This window comes from Canis lupus, chromosome 38 (assembly GCF_011100685.1).
Source record: "Canis lupus familiaris isolate Mischka breed German Shepherd chromosome 38, alternate assembly UU_Cfam_GSD_1.0, whole genome shotgun sequence".
Lineage (NCBI taxonomy): Eukaryota > Metazoa > Chordata > Mammalia > Carnivora > Canidae > Canis > Canis lupus.
Window position 1 is genome coordinate 11,764,145 of NC_049259.1, and position 25,210 is coordinate 11,789,354.

The 25,210-nt window shown below is 40.7% G+C and overlaps 1 protein-coding gene across 1 annotated transcript in view; it reads right to left on the bottom strand.

Moving 5' to 3' along the window:
- The window catches only part of USH2A (usherin), a 702,892-nt gene that overhangs the window by 24,707 nt on the left and 652,975 nt on the right, over window positions 1–25,210 (bottom strand). The window contains 4 exon segments of the mRNA XM_038586435.1: window positions 668–874; window positions 20,382–20,703; window positions 23,463–24,370; window positions 24,372–24,980. Of these exon segments, the coding sequence (XP_038442363.1) occupies window positions 668–874; window positions 20,382–20,703; window positions 23,463–24,370; window positions 24,372–24,980 (2,046 nt within the window).

Here is a 25,210-nt window from a genome sequence, read left to right on the forward strand (position 1 = left end):
CCACAGAGAAGAGGCTTCACCCCACTGGCTCTCAGGCTCTATGTATAAATAATGTAGGAACTGGTGTAGTTATTAGGGTCACTTCAGCAGGTGGCTTCACTAAAACTCAGCGTGAAAGATGATTTCTCTAAACTGTCCATTGTGTTTCTCTCGTGTGCCCCAAATGTGCCAACACACAAACAGCAGATCAAGAGTTGTGCTGGCCAAGCCCTTCTGCGCACTCTCAAGGTGCTGAAACTTTCTTGAAGTCACCAAAAGAAAGACTGAGTTTTCAATGTGTCATTAGAGATTTGCTCATGCCAAAACAGGGATTCTGAGGATAGTCTTTGCTCCATTTTTTTCTTTCTCATATTAACATTTACACCACTGACAATGGCCTCATGTCAATCCTTTACTGTATGCCATTACTTGATGTGCTTTTTCTAATTAAATTAATTGTTGCTAAAGTCTTAGGTTCCATATGTTTGTGGAGTCTTTGATACCTCTAGACTTCTTTCCCTGAATATTCACATGTTTTCTGTATGTTTCCTAACACAATGTCTCTCAGATAGATCTTTGTACTAAGTTCATCATGGACAAATAGAAGAAAAGGCCAGGGCACTGTAGTTTATTTTTAAAGAATAAACCAGTCCTGGATTTTTGCACAGAGTACTACTCTGCTACTCACCACTGTCTCCACCCCGCTGGTGTTGGAGAACAACCTGTAAATATTGATTATTCCATTGGGCTTCTCAGGGGCGCTGATGTTGACCACTGCATGGGTGGAAGAGACTGCATGGAACTTGGGTGCTCCGAGACCTTCTGGGGGGGCGGGCCCAGTTCTACACCATGCCCAAGTACTGGGGGCTTTTCCTGCTGAATTCACTGCCCAAACCTTCAAAGAGAAATCAATAAGACTACTTAAAAGCAAGATAACTTCAGGCTGAAAGAAATGTTGGCAACCAAAAGCAACCAAACACAACAGAATGAGATAAACTTGGATCTCGCAACTTTGTAATCACAGAGGAGAGCAGGTCCTTCCTCTTTTTTTGCCTTTGACCATGTGAACCCTGGTCACATGGGGGCTGATGAGGAGCCCTCATTTCAGAATGCAGCAGGCTGGTTCAAGCCTAATGAAAAACTCGTTGTCTCTGTGTGGGGTGTAGAGTGATTTTGTCAGCTTCTGCAACCTGAATGGATCTGCAGACTACATAAAACTCAGCAATTCTTAAACACCGTCCCCACCAAATCTGCATGAAAATTAAATTTTCCTTTCATCAAGGAGGGGATAAACATATGGAAGGATATATAATCTTATTTATCAAGAACCATTTGTATAATTAAACACGAATATCCTAAAAGGTTGCCTTAGGTCGTCATTTGCATGAGTAAGTAATTTGTAGAATGTCAGGTACAATAGACAGAGTAGATGGATGTGTGAGTGTATAGGGTTAAATTAGGCCCAATAACAGCCAACTACACAGTGATCAATCAGAATGATAGATCTAAATGGCAATACAAGAAGACCGTCTGCGTGTTTAGGAGTGAGAGTATTCCTTAGTAAGCTTTCATGTTGTGCAAATCCAACTTCAGGAAATTTTCTTTCTCATTCACTGTCTTATACTATATGTATAAAATTATATATATATATATATATATATATATATATATATATATATATATTTGTCCTGAGCTTTTAAAGTCTGTAAAACTTGTTTAATTCTATAGCACACCCGTTCCAGGTTTAAAAAGCATGCAGAACATTTAAAATATGAGATGCTTAGAAACAGACTATAGTGAAATACTCTGCAGTGAAAGCTTAGTTTTTGCTTTACTTTTGCATCAATAATATCTTCCAGAGAATAAATATTGGAGAGACTTTTAGTAGTTAGGCCCAACTTCCATCAGTGTTTCCTTGTCCCCCCCCCCCTTTTTTTTAGTGGTTTCCTTTGGAAAAGTAAAATTTCTGATGTTGAACTGCTCTCAGATCGCTGTCAAATGCAAATCTCCAGCCCCTTGCTGATAGGATTGCCAGAAGCCCCATTTTTAAGAGACAACTAACGTCCTTACAGAGCAGAACCTGCCCTCTTTAGAGCTCTGACACTTTGTCTCACCAGGTGCATAATAATCACGCACATTTGTATAAACCCTACAATTTACAAAACACTTTAACAGGTCTTATCTTGGTCCTGACAACACAACTTCGTAGGGTGGCTGCAGAATGCGTGCTCAGCCCCCTCTACCCGTGAGAAAATTGAGGCTCCGGAAATGTCACTCTCTTGGTGATGGAAGTTACAAGAGCTGAGATGAGAATTCTGCTCTTCAATAAACTCTATTATTGCTCTTTCACATAAACCATGCTTTTGATTCGGTATGTCATCCAGACGCAGCAGGAAGATACCAAGGATCATGAAAATGAAATGGCTCGTCCATAGACAAATATCTGCAGTTCTGGAGTAGGTTAAGTTAGCCTGTGAGGATGGATACATGGGTCCCGGTTGTCTCCATTGTGTGTGTTGGGGGAGGGGGGGGTTATTTTCATAGGCACAGGGAAGTAGGGAGAGCGCACTGTCTCAGCAATGGGAGAACCACTTCATGGAAACCATACTGCCACTGGGCTGCTCTTCTAGTCTCCTCTGAAGTGGCCAAGGTCACTTGGCATGGGAATAGTAGGTTGGAGGTTTTTGGTGAAAGCTTTCAGAGCTGATAAGCGAGTCTCTGGCCTCTCAGTCAGCTACAGACCAACCTTTTTTTTTTTTTTTTTTTTTTTTTTTTACACTTAGGTAATTATTTATTTGCAAAGATCTTTTAAAAAACTTCTTGTAAAAGCAATCTGGTCTTATTTTATTTCATTATTTAATTTTAAAGTTTAATTTAGCTCACATATGATGTATTATCAGTTTCAGTTGTAGAATTTAGTGATTCCTCAGTTGCATATAACACCCAATGCTCATTACATCATGGCTCTCCTGAATGCTTGTCATGCAGTTACCCCATCCCCCCTCCAGCAACCCTCGGTTGGTTTCCTAGAGTTAAGCTTCTCTTATAGTTTGCCTCCCTGTTTTCATCTTATTTTATTTTTCCTTCCCTCCCCCTATGTTCATCTGTTTTATTTCTTAAATTCCATATATGAACGAAATCATATGGTATTCATCTTTCTCTGACTTATTTCACTTAGCATAATACACTCTGGTTCCATCCAAGTTACTGCAAATGGCAAGATTTCTTTTGATATATATAAAAATATATATCAAAAGAAATATATATATATATCAAGAGATATATATTTTATATATAGACATTTGATGAATATATGTATATATATTACATTTGATGAATATATATGTATGTGTATATATATATATATATATATTACATTTCTTTATCCATTCATCTGTTGATGGACATCCAGACTAATCTCTTTAATGCAAATATCTTTCCAGGAGGTAGGGAAGAACATTTTTTATTACAAAGAGAGTGACAAAGTTTGAAAAGAAAATATTCTTGGGGGAAGGGGAGCAAAATAAGGGATACTTATTAATATCAAATTCTTTGCCAAGAGTGGGGCTTTGGTTAGTGATTTAGGGTGTTAAGAGATAAACTGAGGAGTATTAAAAATTTTAAGAGTTTATTTGAGCAAAAATACAATTCTGATGGGGCAGCACCAAACTGGAAGTGGTTATGAGCACTTGGCGGACAGGAACCAGAGGAGAGCCTTACATAGGGAATGTGCAGAAGCAAAGAAAGGAAATTATTTGTTGGCTATAGTTCAAAGCCTATTGGCTATATAAGATTGGTTGTTCTTAGTGTTTTGATTTTTGTAATCTTGAAGCATTTACCAGCTTAGACTTTGGTTTGTTTATGTAGGCCTTCAAAGCACTAGAGCCACCTCAGACTAATGACCTCTTTATTTAATTAAATAAAGGGCATATAGAATTTTAATAGAGGCCACAATGGATGGGAAAGAAAACGAGGAAAATAAAAAAGTAGGTGTAATAAAATAAAAATTCAGCAAGTTGCCAATTAATTACTGAGCACCAATAGGAGACAGTAACAGTGCAGGTAGGGAACGTTGAAAAAAAAAAGAAATAAGTAAAATCTATAGAAAGTGCTTAGCACAGGTCTGGCCCCAGATTATGAACATTCATTTTTGCTTTCACTTTCAATATAGATGGAGTATAATGAATACTATTAAGCTGGTGTTGTGAGATAAAAACTTCATCCCACATCCCCCTGTGTTAGATGAATTTTTACTGGGTCAAGTCCTATTTCCAAAATGTGATTTAATCTATGGTATTTTAAAATATTTGAGCGTCAGTATTATAGTGATTCCCTGTATTTCTGGAAATGTTCTGTTCTGAAAACGAGGCAATTGTAAATTCTTCATCACTAACTGGGAATGTATGTAGGACTTAGTGTCTTTTGTCTTTGAAGGGAGACCTTCATAATATAGTGCTCTTTTTCTTAGTCTTTCTTTTTAGTATTCAATCAATTTGAGATCAAAATAGCATTCATATAAATCAACGTGTTTATGCAAAGCAGGATCAGCCTATTTACATGAGCTACTCTGGAAATGAAAGCAGTTACAATGAAGAGAAAGCTGACTGAAATAATGAAGAATTATGGATTTCACAAAACTTGTCCCACAAGGCAGTGTTTCTATTACACCAAACTACCAGAGGAAAATGTAAAAAAGAACCTGTCATTGGTATCCTCTTTGTTTATTGAGGTTAAAAAGTCCTTTACCCAAAAATTGCTGTGGATTTCTGCCTATGCCCAGTGAAGCAAGACACAAAGGAACTTAAGTATAGAAGTTCAGGGTTCAGAATAAAAACGCTCACAGAGGGGTGCCTGGGTGGCTCAGTGGCTGAATGGCTGACTCTGTTTTGGCTCAGGGTAAGATCTCAGGGTCATGAGATTGAGCCCGGAGTCAGGCTCCACATTCCGTGTGGAGTCTGCTTGGGATTTCCTCTCCCTCTGCCCCTCCCACTCGTGCACTCTATCTTTAAAATAAATAAGTAAATAAAAAAAAATGCTAACATATGCTTATGATTTCTACTGTGAAACAGTGACCCCAATATTTGGATCCATCTTTGTAGGGTGGAGAAAGAAGCAGAGATCTTGCATGGCAAATTTTGAGCAATATGATCTGATCTTTTAATGAAACAATGTAAGAATCAAGAAATAAAATGTCTTGTGAATATGGAGTTGCCTACTGTATCTATCTCTATTTTTTCTATTTGTCACCTCTCTAATCCATCCATCCATCACCACCTATTTACCTACCTTTCACCTAACCGACAAGCCAATCCATCTGGTTTATGTCCCACAATTTCTGGTTGCGATCATTGGGTACAAAAATGTGGGCTTTTTTTTTTGTGTGGGCTGCTCACAGAAAAGAAGGGACATATTAATGGTGTGGGAGCCAGCAAAGCTTATGAATTTCAAGGCAAAATGACAAAAATCAAGGATACTCCTAATTTTTAATTTATTTAGAATATCCTTATTCCTACATTATCCAGCTGAACATCTTTATTCTTTTATAATAAAAAAAATGATTAAACTTCTCACTAAAACAATTATTTGTGTTTAGTGAACACTTGCACACACACATACACACACACACACACACACACAATAATAACTTTAAGAGTTAGGAACCTCCCAGTGAAGAGCTGTTACAAACAAGAACAAATTGGGACTGGCTGAGTTGGGGTGTTTTCTTCTCTAAGGCTTCGGTTGCAACCATGACAAGAGTTATAATATAAGAAGATGTCATAGAAAACATAGATTGACTATTTGGATAAAAACAAAATCACTAAAACCATTTAACCATAAATTCTATAACTGACTAGAAAAATAGATTAATTTCTGTTCATATTTCTGTTTTCAATCTAATTTTAAAAAACCTAACTAGTGACTATTACCATCTTTATGTTATCGTCCATTAAAGAAATGAAATTGTTCTTTTATTTACTACTCCCCACCCTCCCAGGACTAATGACCATATTTGGCCTCAAAAAATTCCCATTACCTAAAGTGTCAACATCTGCCACCAAGCTGCCAAAATCCCACTGCTGTGGAAAAGATGGGTTTAATCGTCTCTTCTCTGGTTAAAACTGCCTCCTAGATTCTTCCACCAAAGGAGTCTTTGTCAAAAAGTGTTTCTTGGCTATGATCATCAAAATCATTTTGGATACCTATATCAGAATTTGTGGCGAAAGGACCTTGGAACCTGCCTTTCCAACACATTTCCAAGATTGTGTGAGAAACACAGAAGGCTATTTTCTGTAGAACCAGGTACAGAACAGGTGTTATACATTTTAAATTTCTATTCAACTGACGTCTGTTTAGAGTTGTACTCTGCATTTTCTTTGTCATTACCTTTAGTCATTCAAAAAAGCATGAAGCATGTATCTGTTTGAAGATGTTACAGCTGCCAATAATCATCATAGAGTTCATTACAGTGGTCATGGTTCTAAACAGAACCAGAGTTCATTAACTTTGTAGAACGACTATTTGCTAGCTAGTTTTCAGTCCAGGTATAAATTTCTTGAAATCATGATATTTCTAGAACTTGTTGCATCCATTTTTCCCTTGTAGTATATTATTCTAAATGCTCCCAATTCCTCTCTACACATTTCTCCTTTTAACTTGATTCCAGAAGGGAAGCAAGAATTTGTGAACAGAAGCATTTGTAATCATTTTTGTAAAAGAGACATGACTCTGTGGAGGACAGGGGAAGGGGAGATAGATCTGAAAATTCTCCCAGAGTGGTAGCCCACTGGGTGCTTACATCACTGTGCTAATTATTCTTTAGTCCAATTTCTACACTTAACTGTAAAGATTAGTGCTTTTTCCTCACATAAAGCTTTAGTGCTTTGTAGCTTTCTGAAGAAACATTCCCTAGGACTGATATTTTCCAAGTGTAGTCTTAATGCAAAGACAAATTCTTAATGTAAATCTCTAGGGATTTCCTGATGTGTTTTTCCTTTATCATATCATTTTAAAAATATCCTTAAGTGTAAAAATATTTTTTGATTCTTTAGGCTAAGATATCATCATGCTACAAGTCTTGTTAAAGCCAAGGGAACAGTTTAGTGATGCTGCTTATTCTGTTAGCATCTAATTGATGTCTATTTATTCTTGTATTCACTCTTATTTTCCATACAAAAATGGAATGCAGGAATAACCAAATTTAGCCAGTGATCTTTAACAGAAAACCCCTAATCTGTTGACTTCTAATATAAGTGACAGTGACTGTCCTTGCCCTTGGAGCAATTTGAGATTTTGTTCTTTTTCCACGCTGCTTATAAGAATTGTATTATAACTGTTACTCTCAAAGGATTAAGATATAGAGGCATTTTTGAGTTCTATGTAACTTCTGCGATGTTTTGTAACATGCTTCCCTTGTGGAATACTGGCAATTCTTGATAATACAAAAGCATTTCAACAAAATTTATGACATATTCATATTGAACAGCACGAGGGAAGCAACATCATTCTTTATTAAACTAGAGAATGTGAATATATTTTTGTGACAATTCACATCAGAAATAAACAAAAGCCTGACATGAATGGCCATGCCAGTAGTTAATAAGTAAATAGGTTGCATGTTAACAAACAATTAAATTATTTGTTTCCTAGGGGCATGTAATGATATTGTTATCACATTCCCATGAGGGGGACAAATAGATATTAAAAAGGTCTTTCCAATACCTGTATTGGCTAAGGCCAACAGCTAATTCAATAGATTCGATCAAAATCACCACTTCTTTCACTGCTCCTGATTTATGACTTTGGCTGTAGTTAGTCATCACTCATTGCAGTTTGTTCTCCACTGCTCATAAATTATGCCTCATAAATAAAAAGATACAATCAAGGAAATCATATCAATTCATCTACAACCTTGGAGTATATTTTCCCATGGCACTTACATTAATGCCTTTTTAAAGGGTAGCCCGTCGTGGGTTTCGAATACGTTTGAATAGCAATATGCCAAACTGGACTTTGCCAGAATTGTGGTTAGAGAGACCCATGGCTAAAAAGAGAAGGCAATAAATCTGAAGTTACATGATTACAAGATTATTTTATTTCATGAGCAGTCCTGCAGGCTATAGTCATAAAGGAATAGCTTGCTGAAAAGCTCTGTGTAGCTATTTAACTCTCTATCTATCTGATTTTCTTTTATCATCAAATGAACTTTTTCAGCATCTCTGTTTGCATGATACTTTACTGGATGTATTGTAGTTACACTTCTACAGATATAGCTCCTGCATTCCAGGTTCCTTTCATCTAAAACACTTTGGATCAGGCAAGATGGAACATGATTTTAATTGAATTCTGGGACCCAGGGGAAGAAGGGTACAACAAGACATTGTCTTCCTTTCTACTGGTACTTTTGAAATTCAGAGATGTGAAGAAATTATAAGACATTTTCTTTGCTAGACATGGGTGTCTTCTGTTACTACTGCTTAGCACACTGCCTTGCTCTTTAAAGCTACTCAATAAATATGAATATGAGGGAGGGAAAATTGGCTTCAACATTAGTGTGAAATTCTAGAATTAGTCCCAATTTAATTTTAGTGATAATAAGAATTTGGAATTTATCACATACTACTTTTTATTGCCTCTATCTGTGCTTCCTGAGAGAAAATAAGAACTCCGTTCCATCTGGCTCTCATGAGGATACATAAAAGTAGTTGATAGGTTCACTGAGCACTTGCACTTTTATAAGTGTATTATATGTACTAATTTATTTCATCCTCCCAACAATCCTATCAGATTGATATTATTATTGTCACTGGTGTGCATGAGGAAAGAGACACAGGGAAGTTTCTGCAACTTGGAAGTGGTAGAGTTGGCTCTCCAATACAGGCACATGATGTAAAACCCCAAACTCTTTGAACTTTTCTACATAAGACCATTGAAGGAGAACCTGGGCACATCTTCCAAGCAGTTGACATCCTGCTCTGGGACTATAGTAGAGCCCTGCAGGGACTGGCTGTTTCTATGAAGAGCAGCCTCAAAGTGAGATGGTGGGAATTACCACAAATATCATGGCATCCATCTCTGTTGGCACTTATCATGTTTTAACACTATTATGTGTTACACGGAGGCAAAAAATATTCACATACTTTCCATACTGCTCCAAACACGTAAAGACGGTGAAATTCCATTATGTTTTAACTAAAATAATAACCATACCCTATTGATATGACATTGGAAACACATACATCCTCCACAATAAGTTGCTAGAGTAAGCTAAGATCATAATTACCAATTATGATTAACATTTTTGAAAATAACAGTATAGTTAACCAAGTGAGGTTACTTAACCATCCATTAATTCAGTAGATATTTACTGAGCCATTCTATGTGCCAGACACTGTACTATGAGTTGGGGATACAACAGTGAACGAGGCTGGAGTTGATATCTGGGTGGGGAGAAACAGTAAATAAACAAACACAAATGAATAGGTGGTATGTGTTAGAAAGGAAATAATCTATAATATAAACTATGTAAGATACAGCAATATAACTGAGAATGCTTGAATTGTCCAGAAGATGCTCTCAGGAGTTGATAATCAAACTGGAATGCTAATGGCAAGAAGGAGGCCATCATGTGAAGATGTGGGGGGGGGGGGGGGGGGGGGGGGGGCGGGGATGCTCTGGGAAAAAGAAGTGCAAAGTCCCTGAGGCTGGATTCTCAAGAAGGCTAGTGCAGCCAGGCTTAGTGAGTAAGGGCCAGAGAGCAATGAGATGAGGACAGAAGTGGACAAATGAAAGTCTCCATTGAACCAGAGAGGAGTTTGCATTTTATGGGAAGCCAAGGGAGGGTTCCCATCAGGGAACTGACTTAGTCTGATATACATTTTACAGAAATAACTGGGTATTGATTAATTTTTATGAATTTATCTATTAAATTTTAATTTTATATGTGAGTGACAATGAACTCATTTAAAGTTTACAGCTACCCTTCTAAGGTAGGTCTTTTCACCCCAATTTTATGGGCAAGGAAATGAAGGCTTAGAAGGTTTAAATCAATTGCTGAGATGACAAAGCCAGTGAATCCTGGAGCCCAGATTACACTCAGAGTCAGTTCATCTTTGCAGGGTCAGGACTCATGCCCCTGATGAGGGTCACCTGAATAAGCTGTGATTCAGTAGACAATTACTGGACTTGGGTCTAAGCTCTAATTCTGTCTTTTCTTAGGTAACTTGCATAGTCATTTAGGCTCCTTATTATACAGAGGGAATGATAACACCTATCTCACAGGACTATACTGAGCTTTGTATGCAAAATGCCTCTATAAGTTTCCAAGGAATGGGTTGGTGGATAAATACATTTATAAATATCTTACCAAGATTTTGAAAGCCCCAGAGCTTTATATAAATACAATTCAGAGCAACCATAGGATGAGTTTAAGGACACAGTCTTTGGCACCTGAATCTTGGATACAAAGTCAAGTTCTCCCACTCACCAACTGTATCTGGGGCATGTTAACAATCACGCAATGCATCAGATTTCTGAACATTATTATTAGTAATAGTCATTATCTCAAATGGTTGTAAAGCTCTTAGCATAGCACATAGTGAGCACAAAAAATAATAATGATTATTATATCATTTTGTGAAAAGTTAGGAGAGGGTGACTTGACCCCTTGGAAGAGAAAGTGGGACTAAGTAGCAATTTTGTAACTTACTTCTGGGTTCCATGTAGCTTTATTGAGCAACCATAGACTTGAAGACCCTTCACAGCATTACAAATTTAGGCCACATCTCTGTATGTCTTTCTCCAGGTATTTCTCTGCTCTAAAACTTTGAGAGGCAGTGCAAATGAAAGCGTGGCTTTTGAGAAATACTGTTCCTACAGCAACTTTTGTATATTGGATGGCATTCTCTACTTTGCCTTATTATTAATTAAAATTTCTCAAAAGCATCCCAAAGTCTAAACAAAAGGAAATACTGGAGCAATTCACTGGATTCTTCAGAGGACAGAATTTTATTTCTGGTTTCCATTATAAACATGCCACCGGCATCAAGGAGAGAACTGCACAGTTTCCAAGATGCTTTTAGGCATCTTAGTAATGATCAGATCCATCAGCAGATAGATAAATCAATTCACAAGAGAGAGTCTCAACCAACTTCTTAAAGATTTCAATTGAAGGGATGTGATTTACTTAAGCGTCTTAACGTTTTTGTTTCCACCTGTAGATTTGATTGCTTCATTTAGACCAAGACATTTATTTAGAATTTAATGGAAATATACCATCAGTCCAAATACTAAGTGCAATCCTCCTTAAGCCTTCAGATTTACTTAGTGTTTTATCAATAACCATGAGTAGCAGGCCAAAGCTTGCCAGGTGATCTCGTAGCCTGGAAGGGATTCTTTGTCACATATTGAGTGAGAAGCAGCACCAATGTGAGGTATGGGGGATATGCTAGGTATGATTCCTTTGCCTCCAGGACCATTCTATGCCCTGCTCGGTGCACTGGGAAGTGACTCTGCAGACTGCCTAAGGGATCTTCTCCTCCTGGCTTCTTTCCAGTTGGACTGATCAGAGGAAGGAGAGAGTTCAGATTTTTAACGTCTCCTGATCCCTCTCTTTGGCACCTCAGTTTGGCAAGACTGCATTCTTTCTCTAAAGCTTCTTCTTCCACAGTGTAGCCCCTCTTCACTGGCTTCAGCAAATGCTGGGTTCCAGGAACAGCTTGATCCCCTTTAGGCCTAGAAGGTAATAGCTTCTGGCTATTGCTAGTCCCTGGGTACTTTAACCTCCCTTGTTGATTCTCTTAATCCTGCCCATACCTCCATAAATAGCCTTTTCATTTAATTCTCTTCAAATGCTCCTTTGAGTACACCATCTGTTTCCAGCTGAGATCCTGACACTGGGGAGAACATTTCCAAACATTACACAGGCCCCAGTAACAATGGGTGGGCTGAGACTGGCATTGGATCATAAGCATGGAGAGATTGGAGATAATTTAGTGAGACTGAATAGAGGAATAGTGCCTCTTCACGTCTGCATGGAATGATTTTAGTCAAGTCCCACCTGTGCTGCTCAAGCCCATCTGGCCAGAGAGTGAAATGAGAGGGGCCATGAGAACTTGGCATGGAAATCCTGCTGTCCTTGAAGATAAGGTGCTGTTTCTGCTGCATCATCACTTGAATCTTTCAAATATCTTTCTTCATAGCTTATACAAGCATCCCTATATTTTTATGGATATATTATTCAGGGGTGTGTTTCTTTGTCTTATCAACTAAACTTTAAGCCCCTGAGGAATGGAGTTCATGGTTTTTAGCCTCCTGCCGCAATCCTAGTAACTAGGCATACACTTTGTATATAGTGGGTGCGTAATAATAAGTTATTATGTATTCAAGTTCTAGGATAAAGGGAAATAAGTAAAACATGTCTCATCCTTTCCTGGATATTTTTATAGGACCTAATCAGGTGATTTGAGGGAGCCTTGATTTTCATGGTCATCTCACTGAATAGAAACTGTTGGTGAAGAGCCATGAGGGCTTGGAACTACATATTATCTATCTTCAGCGGGAGAAAATTTGGTTCCATTTACTATTTTATGTCCAGCACACAAGCTTTCAATGCAAAGATTGGAGGATCAATATTGGCTTAAGTGAACTAGACATTTGGGTTGCATCAGCATGAGGGTGAGAACCAATGCATCTCCAGATGAATAACTTGTCTCAAAGGCAACGTAAAGACTGCCAACAATTGCAGCTTAAAAATGAATGCTAAAGGATGCCATGAAAGAGAAAAAGAATGAAACGATGTGCACACGTGTGAACTAGAGCATGCTCCTAAGTGTGCTCACACACACATAGGGAGAAATGATCTGTTGAAAAAAAAAAAAAAAAAAAAACCAATGGCAAAAAAATATGGTCCCTGGTCCAGGGGCAGAATTCATATTTCTATTCATGGAAGTGTCCTAACGGCCTGTAGTCTAAGCTGTAGCACTTTGGCTCTAAAGTTTTAGAACAAACGCACTGTTTGAGACAGACAATATCAATAAATCATTTAATACCTTGAGCTGTGGGAGTTGGGGGTGGGAGCAGCTTAGATCTTATGGGAGAAACTAACTAAACAAAAGCTTCCATGCTGGTCAGAAATACGTTAGTGAGATTAATACCTAATTAAATGCAAGTCCAAAACCAAACAGAAAACATGCTCGATCCATTTTCTCTAAAAGTGGCACAGAAAATGCTTAGGAACGGGATGGGATAAAGGCGATAGCAACAGAAAATGAGCCATGTGAATCAAGTAGCTTGTCACAGAAGTGTAGACTCAGACTCAAAGTTGGAAGGAATCTCAGTCATGGGTATGTGGGCAAGGTAGTTTTATCCTGAGAAGTGGCAAGGACAAACAAGACTGGACCACCTCATTGAAGGGGCATCACACCTTCAGAGCCAGTTGTGTTCTTAGAGATTTTTACATTCTAGCATTTTATTAGTGACTCACTGATGGAGGCATAAGAGTTTTCTTAACCTGGTTCTTTTCTGTCTTGGAAGAAGGTACCTTCTTTTCTACAGTATGGGCTCAGGGTAGAGTGGGGAGGTGGGCTTACTATGTATCAGGCATCCAGCTAGACATATAAAATCTCTCATTTCTCTTAACACACTGATTTTTTTTAAAGTAAGGCTTTGAGAAATTAAGCATCTTGCCCAAGCTGTGTTATTTTTCACTCAGTTTCATCTGCCAGCTGTGAACATCTAAGAGGGAAGAGTCTGGGAATTGTAACTATTTCACAGTAGTGTGGTGGGGTGTGTGTCCCGTGCTGGGGCAGCCCTTGTTTCTGGCTAAAAGTGTTTCCTACGTATTCATAAATCCCTGGCTGTAGGATGGGGCCCCGTGTCCAGGCCTATTTGATAAAAATCTTCCATTCTCTTGGTCACAGGACTATATGGTGCTAGGCAGTCCATGAGAGTCTGGCTCTTGTTTGATTTATGAATACTGAGAGGGAAAGAAGTCCTTTTCCCACTCTGAGGTGGGAGGGTAAGAATAATAATACCTATCATAATTGCATTGGGCAAAGAGTTCCTATGTGTGATGTGCTGGCCTAAGCATATTTATGTATCAACTCATTCAATCTCAAAGCATGAGTCTATGAGTTCAATGTTGCTCCAATCCACAATTCCAAGCCAAGGAATCCAAGGCACCGAGGAAGCTTGAATCAGGTAGTGTCAAGAGTGAGTTTCTCTAATGCCTGGAGAAAGTCTGGTGTGGAATGAAGCCAAATGGAGACAATCAAAGATGGAGGAAGGAGAGAAAGGATGAATCTGACAGCTTGGAGTCCTGTACCCCAAGCTCCTGTGGAGGCCTGATATTTACACCTTTTTCTTGGTTTCAAGGAATTTCTTTGGTCCGTTTTCCAGACAGGTAAACAGAAACAATTCCTTTCTATTTAAGTTGGCTTTCTATCACTCATAGTAAAAATAATCAAGATGCCTCATTGATGCTGTAGGTTTTCTCAACAATCTAAATGGGACTCTTAGATGCAGTAAACGAAATAAATTGTTATTGGTTGACATTTATATTTTCTAATGTATTTATAACTTATTAAATACATTTATTAGTATATAAATAAATTGATTTAGTTAGAAAACACCACTACTGATGTTTCCATGTTTCCATTTGGGTGATAGGGAACCAGAGAACTATTGATTGTCTGAAGCTGGTCTCATATACTCACTTGCTTCGATATAACTTAAAGCTAAACACGATCAGATGATCAAATTGCTTAGGATCAGAATATATTGTCAGGTTTTACAAATTATAGATCAAATCAAGGTTGAGCTAAAGTTTGATTAGAAAATTTTAAAGTGTATGGTTATAGATTACCCCCACGGAGGCTCCTAGAATTTAGAACTGGGGAGAGCTTCCATTTAAATACCAGCAAAAACCACTGGGAGAGGTTACTTTGCTCTAGGATCCAGATACAGTGTGAGAAGGACTTTATCTGTTTTTTCTCCTTCTCCTTTCCAGCTCGTCACCCACACATTGTGGGGGTTGCACAGAAAAGGCCCCAGCAGCCCCTCCTGCAGTCTCCACATGGATGTTTTGGGCAGGAACAGTGAGGGTTCATCCCCTCGTCTGTCTCCTGCTCAACCCTTCCTTGCATCCTCTTCAGCATAAATTTCCAGACAGAATTGTTTGGAGTCAGGGTCGGTGTGTTAGAAAGAAGGCAGCGGGCTGCCATCCTGTGTGGCCTCCCACAGCACCGGCCCTAAGATCAGCCCTGCATGTCATGAGTCATAGGGTTTCCTCTGGGGCTGACCTGTCACTTCTCAGTTGCCCAGCGCTGGAAGCCTTCAAGCCTTTGGAGATTGTGTGAGTGTGGGTGCTTAGTGCAGAAACCTGTCAAAGTGGGGGAATTTTCAGGAAAATGAATGAAGTCACTGACAGCACGATCCGGTGAAAGGGGGAGCCACGGCAGGCCCTAGCAAATCCATGGTGAGTCATTGCCTTAAGCGAGAGTATGAATATGAATGCACAATTACTGAGGGCTGCTTATCAGCCCCAGCTCGCTCCCCAAAGATGAAGCCTGCAGCTGCCTACGGAGCAGACTTCCACCCAGGTCCCTCTCTGAAGCCTGTGCAGAGACTGTTGTCTTCATTTGCTTGCTGTGCTATTAAGAACCTCCCCATGCAGAATTGGGAGGTCTAGACCGTATAGATGCGGACAGCCCAATTTTGAAAGGGTTGAAGATAGAAAGGAGTATGGTCTCAAAAGTATCCCATTGGATTTTGTAAATATTCTGTTGAACAAGAAGCCTGTGATCTCCATGTAAGGAAAAGGTCTGTACACTGAAGAATTCCATTTAGTGAAGATGCATCTCATTTATGTATGAACCACGCATTGACAAGAGTTTTTGAGAATTAGGTTTTGGTAAACTAAATTGTATTTGAAATTCACTGAGAAGGCTCGTGCTCTAATGAGACACTGCATCGTGTGGTTCTGCAAAGACGTCCCATCCATCTTGTGAAATATAAAAAGGCACTTCCAGAGTTCTACAATTTATATTTCAGAGCTTACTGTTCTTATTAAAGTGGATCCTGCAGAATCTCTGGAAGCTGTGTCGAAGTCAATCAAATTAGAAAAATCCCGTTTTAAGTGGTGATGAATGTTATAACTCTTAACTACCAAAGGCCAGGTGTCCCAAGTGAGAAACAAAGCAAAATAAAACTCCAATAGAAATAAAACAAAATCCACGAAGAAGAGGAAAAGAAATTATTTGATTAACTGAGATGTGAACTTTGCAGATAATATATTCTGAATTCTGAAGTCCTCCACTTTCCAGTTTGATATCAAAACAACAGGATTTCTGTTTAGGGTAGTTATGGATAAACCAAGGTAAATAGGTTGGTCATCAATTATCATCATGTAAATTAGGCACTTGTGGGGAGCTGGCTTCACTTATTTAGGCAATCGGTTTATGATGGTTTAGGACTGTGATTCTCAGCCCTGGCTGCACATTAGAATCACCTAGGGACCTTTTGAAATGCACTGATCCCTGGACCCATCCCAGAATCAGAACTACAGGGGGATGGAGCCGGAGCATCAGGAATGTGGTTAAAGTTCCCTAGGTGATTCTAATGTGCAGCCAGGGCTGAGAGCCACTGATTTAGGAAATCACCACTTGAAAATCTGGCTTAAGCAGCATAGCAACAATGCTGTACCCTCTGGGGCAGTATTTCTCAAAAAAAAAAAAAAAAAAAAAAAAAGGAGGGTTGTGGATCATCTAAGCTGCTTGTTAAAAATACAGATTGCTGGGAATCTCCACCCTCACCCCTCGGAATCTCCTTTTGTATTAGAAAGACTGGGAGCCACTACCTTTAAAATGTTTGATATTGAGGTATTACTGAAAATTTAGAAAGTGCCTGTAATATCACATGGCTTTTGTCCACCTTCAAATGTGACAGTTACCAAGCTGGTTCTATGAATTGTTGTGAGGTAAGTGACACTGACTGGTTCTCATCCTCCAAGGACTCCTGGAGTGAGGGACTCCCTATTTCTTTCAGTAAGAATCCCTTTCTCTACATAGTTCCTGTCCACTCCATCCATCAGAACTCATCCAGTCTAGACTCTTTTCTCCCAGAGCTCTATTACAGGTCAAGTGATTGGCGAATTTACACTAGGAAGTGCTGTCTTGTTTATCCCCCACAATAAATTTTGGCAGCTGCCTTCAATGACTTACCTCAGAAACAGAAATGAGTACAGAGTGGTGTAGGGTCCTGTAGGAGCAGGGTGGGCAGCATTATCTGACACCCTCAGGGCACACCCTGTGGAACACCACCAACCCAATTACACAGATCATCACCACCCTTCTGATTAATAGATGTATATCTCTGGGTAGTTTCTCAGTTCTTTGGTTTTATTCCCAGAAATATAAATTGCCTCAAAAAATACAATCCTCTGCAGAAGAGTCAAATTATTGACAGATATTGAGTGAACCAATACCTCTAGGACAATGAAGGTATTTTCTGAAAGGCAACTTGCAGATGAAGTAACCCTCAGACAGGCTTGAGAGCAAAACAAGTTCATCTCAATGGCAAAAATGTTCTTTTGTAAAAGGGAAATCAGTATTTTAGTACATTACTTCCTAAATGGCTCCTGTAAGGTTATTCAGGACCTGTGTAGACTGAGCAGTTACCCAGGCTAAATAAATCTAATATTTTAGTTCATTTATTTCAGCATCTAATCTATGCTTTTCAAAATACTTCCTGTAAAAACTGGGTTTGGGCAGATAGGCTAGATTTTACCCTCCTGCTGCTTATGTGGTAACAAGGTGGGATTAGCTAGTAAATGCAGATTTGAGATCAGTTTGTTATGGAAACCCAACTAAATGCTTCCATTGGGTGTAATGAATAGGAGGAGGTGCAGCGTGACCCAGAGTAGACAGTTACAAACAGCACAGCCTGAGGTCCACTCTCCTCTGAATTGTAGGTCCCTTGGTTCCTCCTTGTCCTTAACTCCTGGTAAGAAAATTCACCAGAGCTAAGACATATGTGTGAGGTTTACCATTTCTTAAAAATTGGCATTAGACTTCTATGGATCATCTGGCCAATTACTGAATCCAGTGGCACAACATAATGCCAAAGAAGCTATAATCACTAGTTTGCTTTCAATATCTATGGGTCATTGAGTTTCATCTAATTAGAAGCCAAAGATTTCTTGCTCATTTCATTCAGCTCTGTCACAAAGGTGTGTTTTTATTCCTGAGGGAGACTAGATAATTGAGAATAGAAGAATCTCGGATAAAGTGACATTTTTTTTAGTAAAGGTATAGATAAATGAACAAAAGTGTGGCCAGCTACATAGATCCTGGCTGTTTCTAATACTATTTTGTTTCCAACTGTGGTATTTTGTTCCTCCATGATATAAACCACAATCTTCACCCTAAACCCTTGGGGCCTGATGTGTTTTTAAATAATTTTGCTTTTTCTCTTTTCAGATTTGGGAAAGGTAATAAAATACACGTACTGTGTATGTTGTAATATCCTCAGAATGATATGGTAATGAAACACAGTATTTCTGTAGCAAAACATATAAATATTCACAGTAGATAGGATAAATAAATGCTATAATCTCAAGTTTGTTTAGATTGCATTTTGCTGCTAAACGAGTCATGCCAAGCCTAGAAAAAACTTTTGTTCTTAAGAGAGTTTTATATTTAAAAATGAAAACAAGGGATTTTGAACATGTATCTATTTCTCCAAACCATTCAGGAATCTTTTTATATTTTCAATTTTTACTAACTACATTGGGTAATTTGTCTCATACATTATTGGCCTAAAATATACTCTTCTCACACTTAAAATGTTACCTCTAATTACTGCATTCATTGATTTCCTCAACATATTTCTGGTGACTTGGTGATTTTATTATTTCTAGTTATGGTAAGCTGTTCAAGGCTCAGTTTCCTCTTTTAGAAAATTGCACTTGGCATTATGCCTGGCACTTAGTGCTTGCATCAATCAGCAAGCTTCTGACTGCAAGCAAGAGAAACTGGTTCTGATTTTTGCAAAAGAGAGTTTATTGGGAGTGTATGGAATTGAGAAAATAGTTGAAGAACCATGCCTGAAAATAGCAGGCATAAGAAAAGCCTTTGGATTGAGGTTTGGGATATTTTATTAGGACTTCTGACCTCCACCTTTTAAAATTCTGAGTCACCATGCAGAAGATCAAGCCCCAGGTGAGTCTGAGGGGCTGAGCATGGTTCATGTGCCCCTACCCTTTGGTTAGGAGACAGCCTGACACATTCATGGACTGACATTCTCCCAAGCCTGAGCAAGGGGAATCATCCTCCCACCCCTACCCCTGGCCAGAAATGGAGTTGCTATCAGAAGAAGAATCAAAACTACTCAGAGAGGAAGATAAACCATGAGAGTCTCCTAACTCTGGGAAACGAAAGGTTGCAGAAGGGGAGGTGGGCTGGGGGTTGGGGTAACTGGGTGACAGGCATTAAGGAGGGCACATGATAAGATAAGCGCTGTTACTGTATGTTGACAAATTGGAGTAAATTAAAAACAAACAGGGATCCCTGGGTGGCGCAGCGGTTTGGCGCCTGCCTTTGGCCCAGGGCGCGATCCTGGAGACCCGGGATCGAATCCCACGTCGGGCTCCCGGTGCATGGAGCCTGCTTCTCCCTCTGACTGTGTCTCTGCCTCTCTCTCTCTCTGTGACTATCATAAATAAATAAAAAAAATAAATAAATAAAAAAATAAAAACAAAGAAACCCTCCAAAAACACTCTGAGAGCAAAACAAAATAAACCTAACAGAAGTCCTCTATAGATTTCAAAAATATTTTCAGAATATTTTTTTTTTTGTAATTCTTGGCTTTTTAGGGACATGCAAAGTCCTTATTTTTTAGACTACTCTCATACAAAACTTGCTTCATCCCCATGCACAGGTTAATTGTTTTCCTGTAGACATTTCTCAACACTCCATATCTTTCTTGAGCACAGGGGGTGAAGGTACTTGCCACTGGGTTTTATTTTATCTTGGTACAATTAATGAGTTATTTTCAAAGTGATTTTTTTTAACAAGGAGTGTTTCCTGCCAAGGCAACACTGACAGAGGAAAGCTTAATGGTGGAAATCACTTCATTAATAAGGAATGCAAATACTTCACCTGAAATTTACATAGGAATAACAAGCATATATCACATGGATCAAGAACCAAGAAAATGAAGAAGGAAAATGACTATAGTCTTTCCTCCCTCATTTACTGCTTAAAAATTTTCCAAGAATATTATTAAATTCCTTAAGCCCCACATTTCTCTAAATGGCTTTTCAAATTGCAAGGAATTTTTACAGGCAGGTGCTGAGGTGCGTATATGTACGGTCTCAGTGTGAATTGTTGATAATACACATTTCTTACCTGATACTCATATTCTGTGAAAGGTGATAGTTCGAAATCTGTAAAAGAGCTCGAGCTTCCATTATAGGTTAGCACTGGATTTGATTTTCCAGGATGAGCTGCTATTTGTCTTCTGTACAACTCATAATATATAACTTTTCCATTTGGCTGAAGTGGTCCAGTCCACAAAAGGGCAACCACGGGCTGGAATCCCCCTGGAGCCATCCGTACCTCTAGATGTGGTGGGGGCTGCATCAGAGGCGCCACCTCAGGGGTCTGTAGGGATGTCCAATCACTTGATGCACATCCCAGTGCGGTGCAGGCTTGAATACGTACTTCGTACCTTCAGGACACAAGGCAGAAATTACCCATTATTGGCAAAATAGATTTTCATGGAAAGAATATTTAAAAGACTGATTTCCAGGAAAAAAAAAAAAAAGACTATTTGCTTAAAAGAAAAAGACAAATAAGTTTACATTTATTTTTATCTATAGCTAATCCTTTTAAAGAACAATAAAGACGTATTTCGATAAAAATTTTAGAACCTGTTAAGTCCTCCTTGCTTTCCAAACAAAAACAAAGATCCTCAACTATCTGGAAAGGGTGGGCACAATTCTACACTAAACAGGACTGTAAAGAATAAATTACCTTTCAAGGTTCGCTCCAACATAAAAATTCTGGTACTCTGCAGAATTACTTAACACAACGATGAAGAATGCAGATCTTGAGGGGGTATGAACCAGTTTTCTGTAGCCCTGGGCTCTTCCTACCTCTGCAGCCGGAGCTAAATGATTCCCCAGGAATGTTTCCAGGTCGTGAAGGCACATCATGGAGTTAAGGTCTCAATGGTAATAAATCCCCTCACCTGATACCTGACATCTTAAAACAGACTCTTACACCACACAAAGACCTTTTGGGGCCAAAGTGAACCCAGCTACATGCTAGATTATCAATCATGGAGACACCTTATCACCACCCAGTTAAACTCAACCAATCAATTATGTTTTGCCTCCATAGTTGGTCTCCCGCCACCTGGAAAGGTCTATTTACATAGCTGGGACCTTGCCTTTCCAGCAAGAGGGGTTTTGTTAGTATTAAGTGCCCATGGCTGCACATAAGTGCTTTTTCCCCTCTGTTCCCGAGCCCCAATGATTTTATGACACCCCTGATTTTCCCTCCAGTGGCACCCACTTTTCTTTCTATCTTTATTTCCTTTGGTTCCAGGACATTTCCTCTTCTCTTTTCTGCTTTCCCTCCTCTTACCGCTGTTTTCTGTTCTCTTCCTTGCTATTTCCCCTACCCTCTTCTCTTTCCCCCTTCCCCTTCTTAATTACACTTTTTTCTTCTTTTGTGACATCTTTCATTCCCCTTTTCTGCTCCTCCTTCCTGTCTGCTCCTCCCATGTTTAACTCCACCCTGATGGGACTATTGGTTTTTGGGTGCGTTGCTCTGTAGGTGTGTATGGCAGGTCTGACTCCTAACCAATTCTGTGAAGTCCATTTCAATTTTCCACACGTAGATTGTTTTCTGGATCATCTGTGGTAGTTTTAAAATTCTGGTTCATATTCCTTTTGTTACTTAGAGTATTCCCAGGATCCTTCTTCCTACTGACCGGTGGGAGGTACTCCCAGGAGAACACACTCATTTGCAATCTTCAATAAGCATTAAGCTGCTAGAAAACCCCCCAACTACATGAACCCCAACTTCATATAGAAGTGATATGTTGTTTAAGTCATTAATGTCACTTACATCTTCAATTGGAGTGGATAGTGAAGAGACAGCTCTTATCGCCTTAAATATCATTGCTAGGCTTATAATCAAACTTTTTTTTTCCTCCAGCCTATGAAAAATGCTTCTTTCACACCTGGAAATCTTTTTTTTTTTTTTTTTTTTCTCCAGAAATCTTTTTGACTAAGAGTTTCAAAGGGGAGCAAGTTGATACCATTTTTCAAACTTGCAGGTACCAGTTAGGGTAAAGAGGAAGCCAGCATAAAACATTCAGCTCGGCAGCTAACCTGGGTCTTTTTAATGCCCCGAATCAGAATAAGATAAAAGGCAACTCACACAGCATGTGGATTAGCTATGAAAGATACCTGCGGAAGTTTTAATTACTGTTTAATATTTAATGCGACCTTAAATAATTGTCATGAGTAGATGCATAAGACCATGAATGTTTCATTTAAACAGCACTATATATCAGAGATAATTATAGGAGGGATCTAATCTACACATCAGTAGATTACAATAATAGCTGAATTTTACCAGTGGTGGTTGGAAATCAACACTCTTTCAGCCTTTAATTTTTTTTAAGTGGTTCTGTTCATTTTACTAAATTTTAAACATAAAATGTCTTTTATGACTCTTCTCTCTGGGGATGTAAGTTACTTAAAATGTGATGGGGAAAAATGCCAAGTAATTCTTCAAGCTATAGGAAAATGGCCAGTGTAAGATTCCTCCATATGGAGAACAACACACATCCATGCACGCCACAGAGCCCAGAGGAGACCATCGAGAAACATGAGCTAGCAAAGGAGCACCATCCTGGGATGTCAGGAGATCAGACCTGGGGGAATTCTAAGGGGTTGAGGAAAGAGAGTCTGATGAGTCTCATTATCCCTGGAAGAAGTGCTGGATTCAGTAAGCAAGCTCTCCCCAAGACAAAATTTAGGCCAATCCAATGCTAAGAGCTCTCATCAGCACTTTTTTCCCCTCTTTCATATCTGATTTTCTTCCCAACCCGGGGCCAAATCACTCCATCTGGGCTCTCACAACTGTCCAGGAGCCTGGATGCTTTCAGGAGGGCCTAGACTCAGGGAAGAGGCCCATCTCTGCTCTACTCATTCGAGACATCATGGTGAATTGCTAACATTTCTGAAAAACTGACTCTCCAGATATCAGTTGCAAGAATTTTGCTCTCTAGAAGTTATGCAAGCAAGTTTTGACTGCATGAGGACATGCTTAGTCCACCGTCAATGGTTAAGGGGCTGGGGACTGGGGACATCACTTGAATGGATGTTGGAGTCTTCATTTGAATTGACTGAGGGCTCACACTATGGAAAGGACAGTGGCTTACTCTTAGCAAATCCGGAGTTGGCTACCTACCTGTGAAATGGCTTCAGCTGGTCTACGACGAATGACCGCGTGTCAAAAGAATTGTGAGTTGTGTTGATGGGTAGGATTTTTGTTTCTTTTTCAAACAGCTCTCGGATAAAGAGGGAGTAATTGACAATCTGGCCATTTGTCCTCACTGGAGCGTCCCAGTTCACTAAAATCTCTTGCGGGCCCTGGGCCTTCAATTTTGGAGGTTCTATCCCTGAGGGCGCCGAGGGGTCGGTCCTGTCTTTGACGAGCGGACTCAAAACACCCCCTTGGCTATTGTGGGCAGTCACTGTGTAGCCATATTCCACACCTGGGGTCAGAGTGAAGTCATGATAGCGAGTTTCCAGGCCAGTATAGACAATGGTTCCATCCCGCCTAAGTTCATAACTCGTGATCTGGCCGTTTGGGTTCCTGGGAGGTCTCCAGGTGATTTCTATCGATTCTGAGCCTGTGACTTGCAGTTTTGGGGGGTCCATGTTCTGCGGCGGGGCCTCCGTCGTCCAGGCAGGTTTCGATGCACTGGCCGTGCACCCTCCGTCTGTGCAGGCTACCAGGGAGAAATTATACCGGGTGGAAGGCTGCAGGCCAGAAACCAGCAGGGACAGGCTCTGCCCAGCGAGGTACTCCTTACCGTCAACCCTAAGCAAGTATTTAGTGATGTTTCCATTGTGAATCAGCGGCGGGGACCACGACACGTTTATCTGAGTAGCGCTGATGGCCCGCGGGGCCGGAGGGCTGAGTCCTGCCGGCGCCGCCTGGGGGGTGGTGGTGCTGCTGGGTTTGCTGGTGGAGCAGCCTCCGCTCGAGCAGGCTACGACCGCGTAGCTGTACGTGGAAAACGGAAGCAGGTCTTCATCGGTATAATTGAAGGTCACAGCATCAAAGCTGAAAGGGTAGAGCGCCCCGTTCCTTCCGAAGTCTGTACGACTGGATGATGCCGTTAGGCCGCTCGGGCGGGGTCCAGGAGATGAGCAGTCTGGGGGGACTCACAGAAACACCGGCTATCCCCGGGGGGGAGAGACCCTCCGGAGGCGCCTGCGTCGTCCTTGCCGCGGCCCAGGAGCTGCAGGTGTGGCCTGCCGAGTTCCAGGTGCGGATCCGATACTCGCAGCGCGTCCAGGGCTGCAAACCTGTGTCATTGTACGTAAATGCGCTCCTTTCTGTATCGTATTCCGTGAAGACGGCCGCCCCGTCGGCCCGCAGCGTCTGGTTCCCCCGGGCTGGTCCGTCCAAGCACCTGCGGACCACCTCGTAGCGGACGATCCTCCCGCGCGGGTGCAGGGGCGCGGCCCAGCGCAGCCCGACGCCGCCGGGCCCCGCCCACTGCACGGTGGGCGGGGCCTGCGAGCGGGGCGGGGCTTCCCCCGTGCGCAGGCGCTGGGCGCCGGAGCATGCGCAGCCGGCCCCGGTGCAGGCCTCCAGGTGCAGCGCGTAGGCGGTGAAGGGGAGCAGGCGGCGGAAGAGGAAGCGGCGAGTCGGGCCGCTGTACTCCAGGCTCCCGTCGCTGAAGACGTGGTACGTCTGCGGGCGGAAGAGAAGCAGAGCGGTGACCCCGGGAAGCACGTGACTTCCGGGCGGCGACTTCCTTCCGTCCCTTTCACCTTCTCTGCCCCCTGCTCCTCGCCTTGCGGGTCCTGCTCTAACCTTGGGGACGCGCTCTGTTCCGGCTAACGGGAAGTCTGCGAAAGAAGCACAGTGGTGTCCTGCGCCTTGTTTCCCCCCCCCCCAATTCGGGTTGCAGATCACCTGAG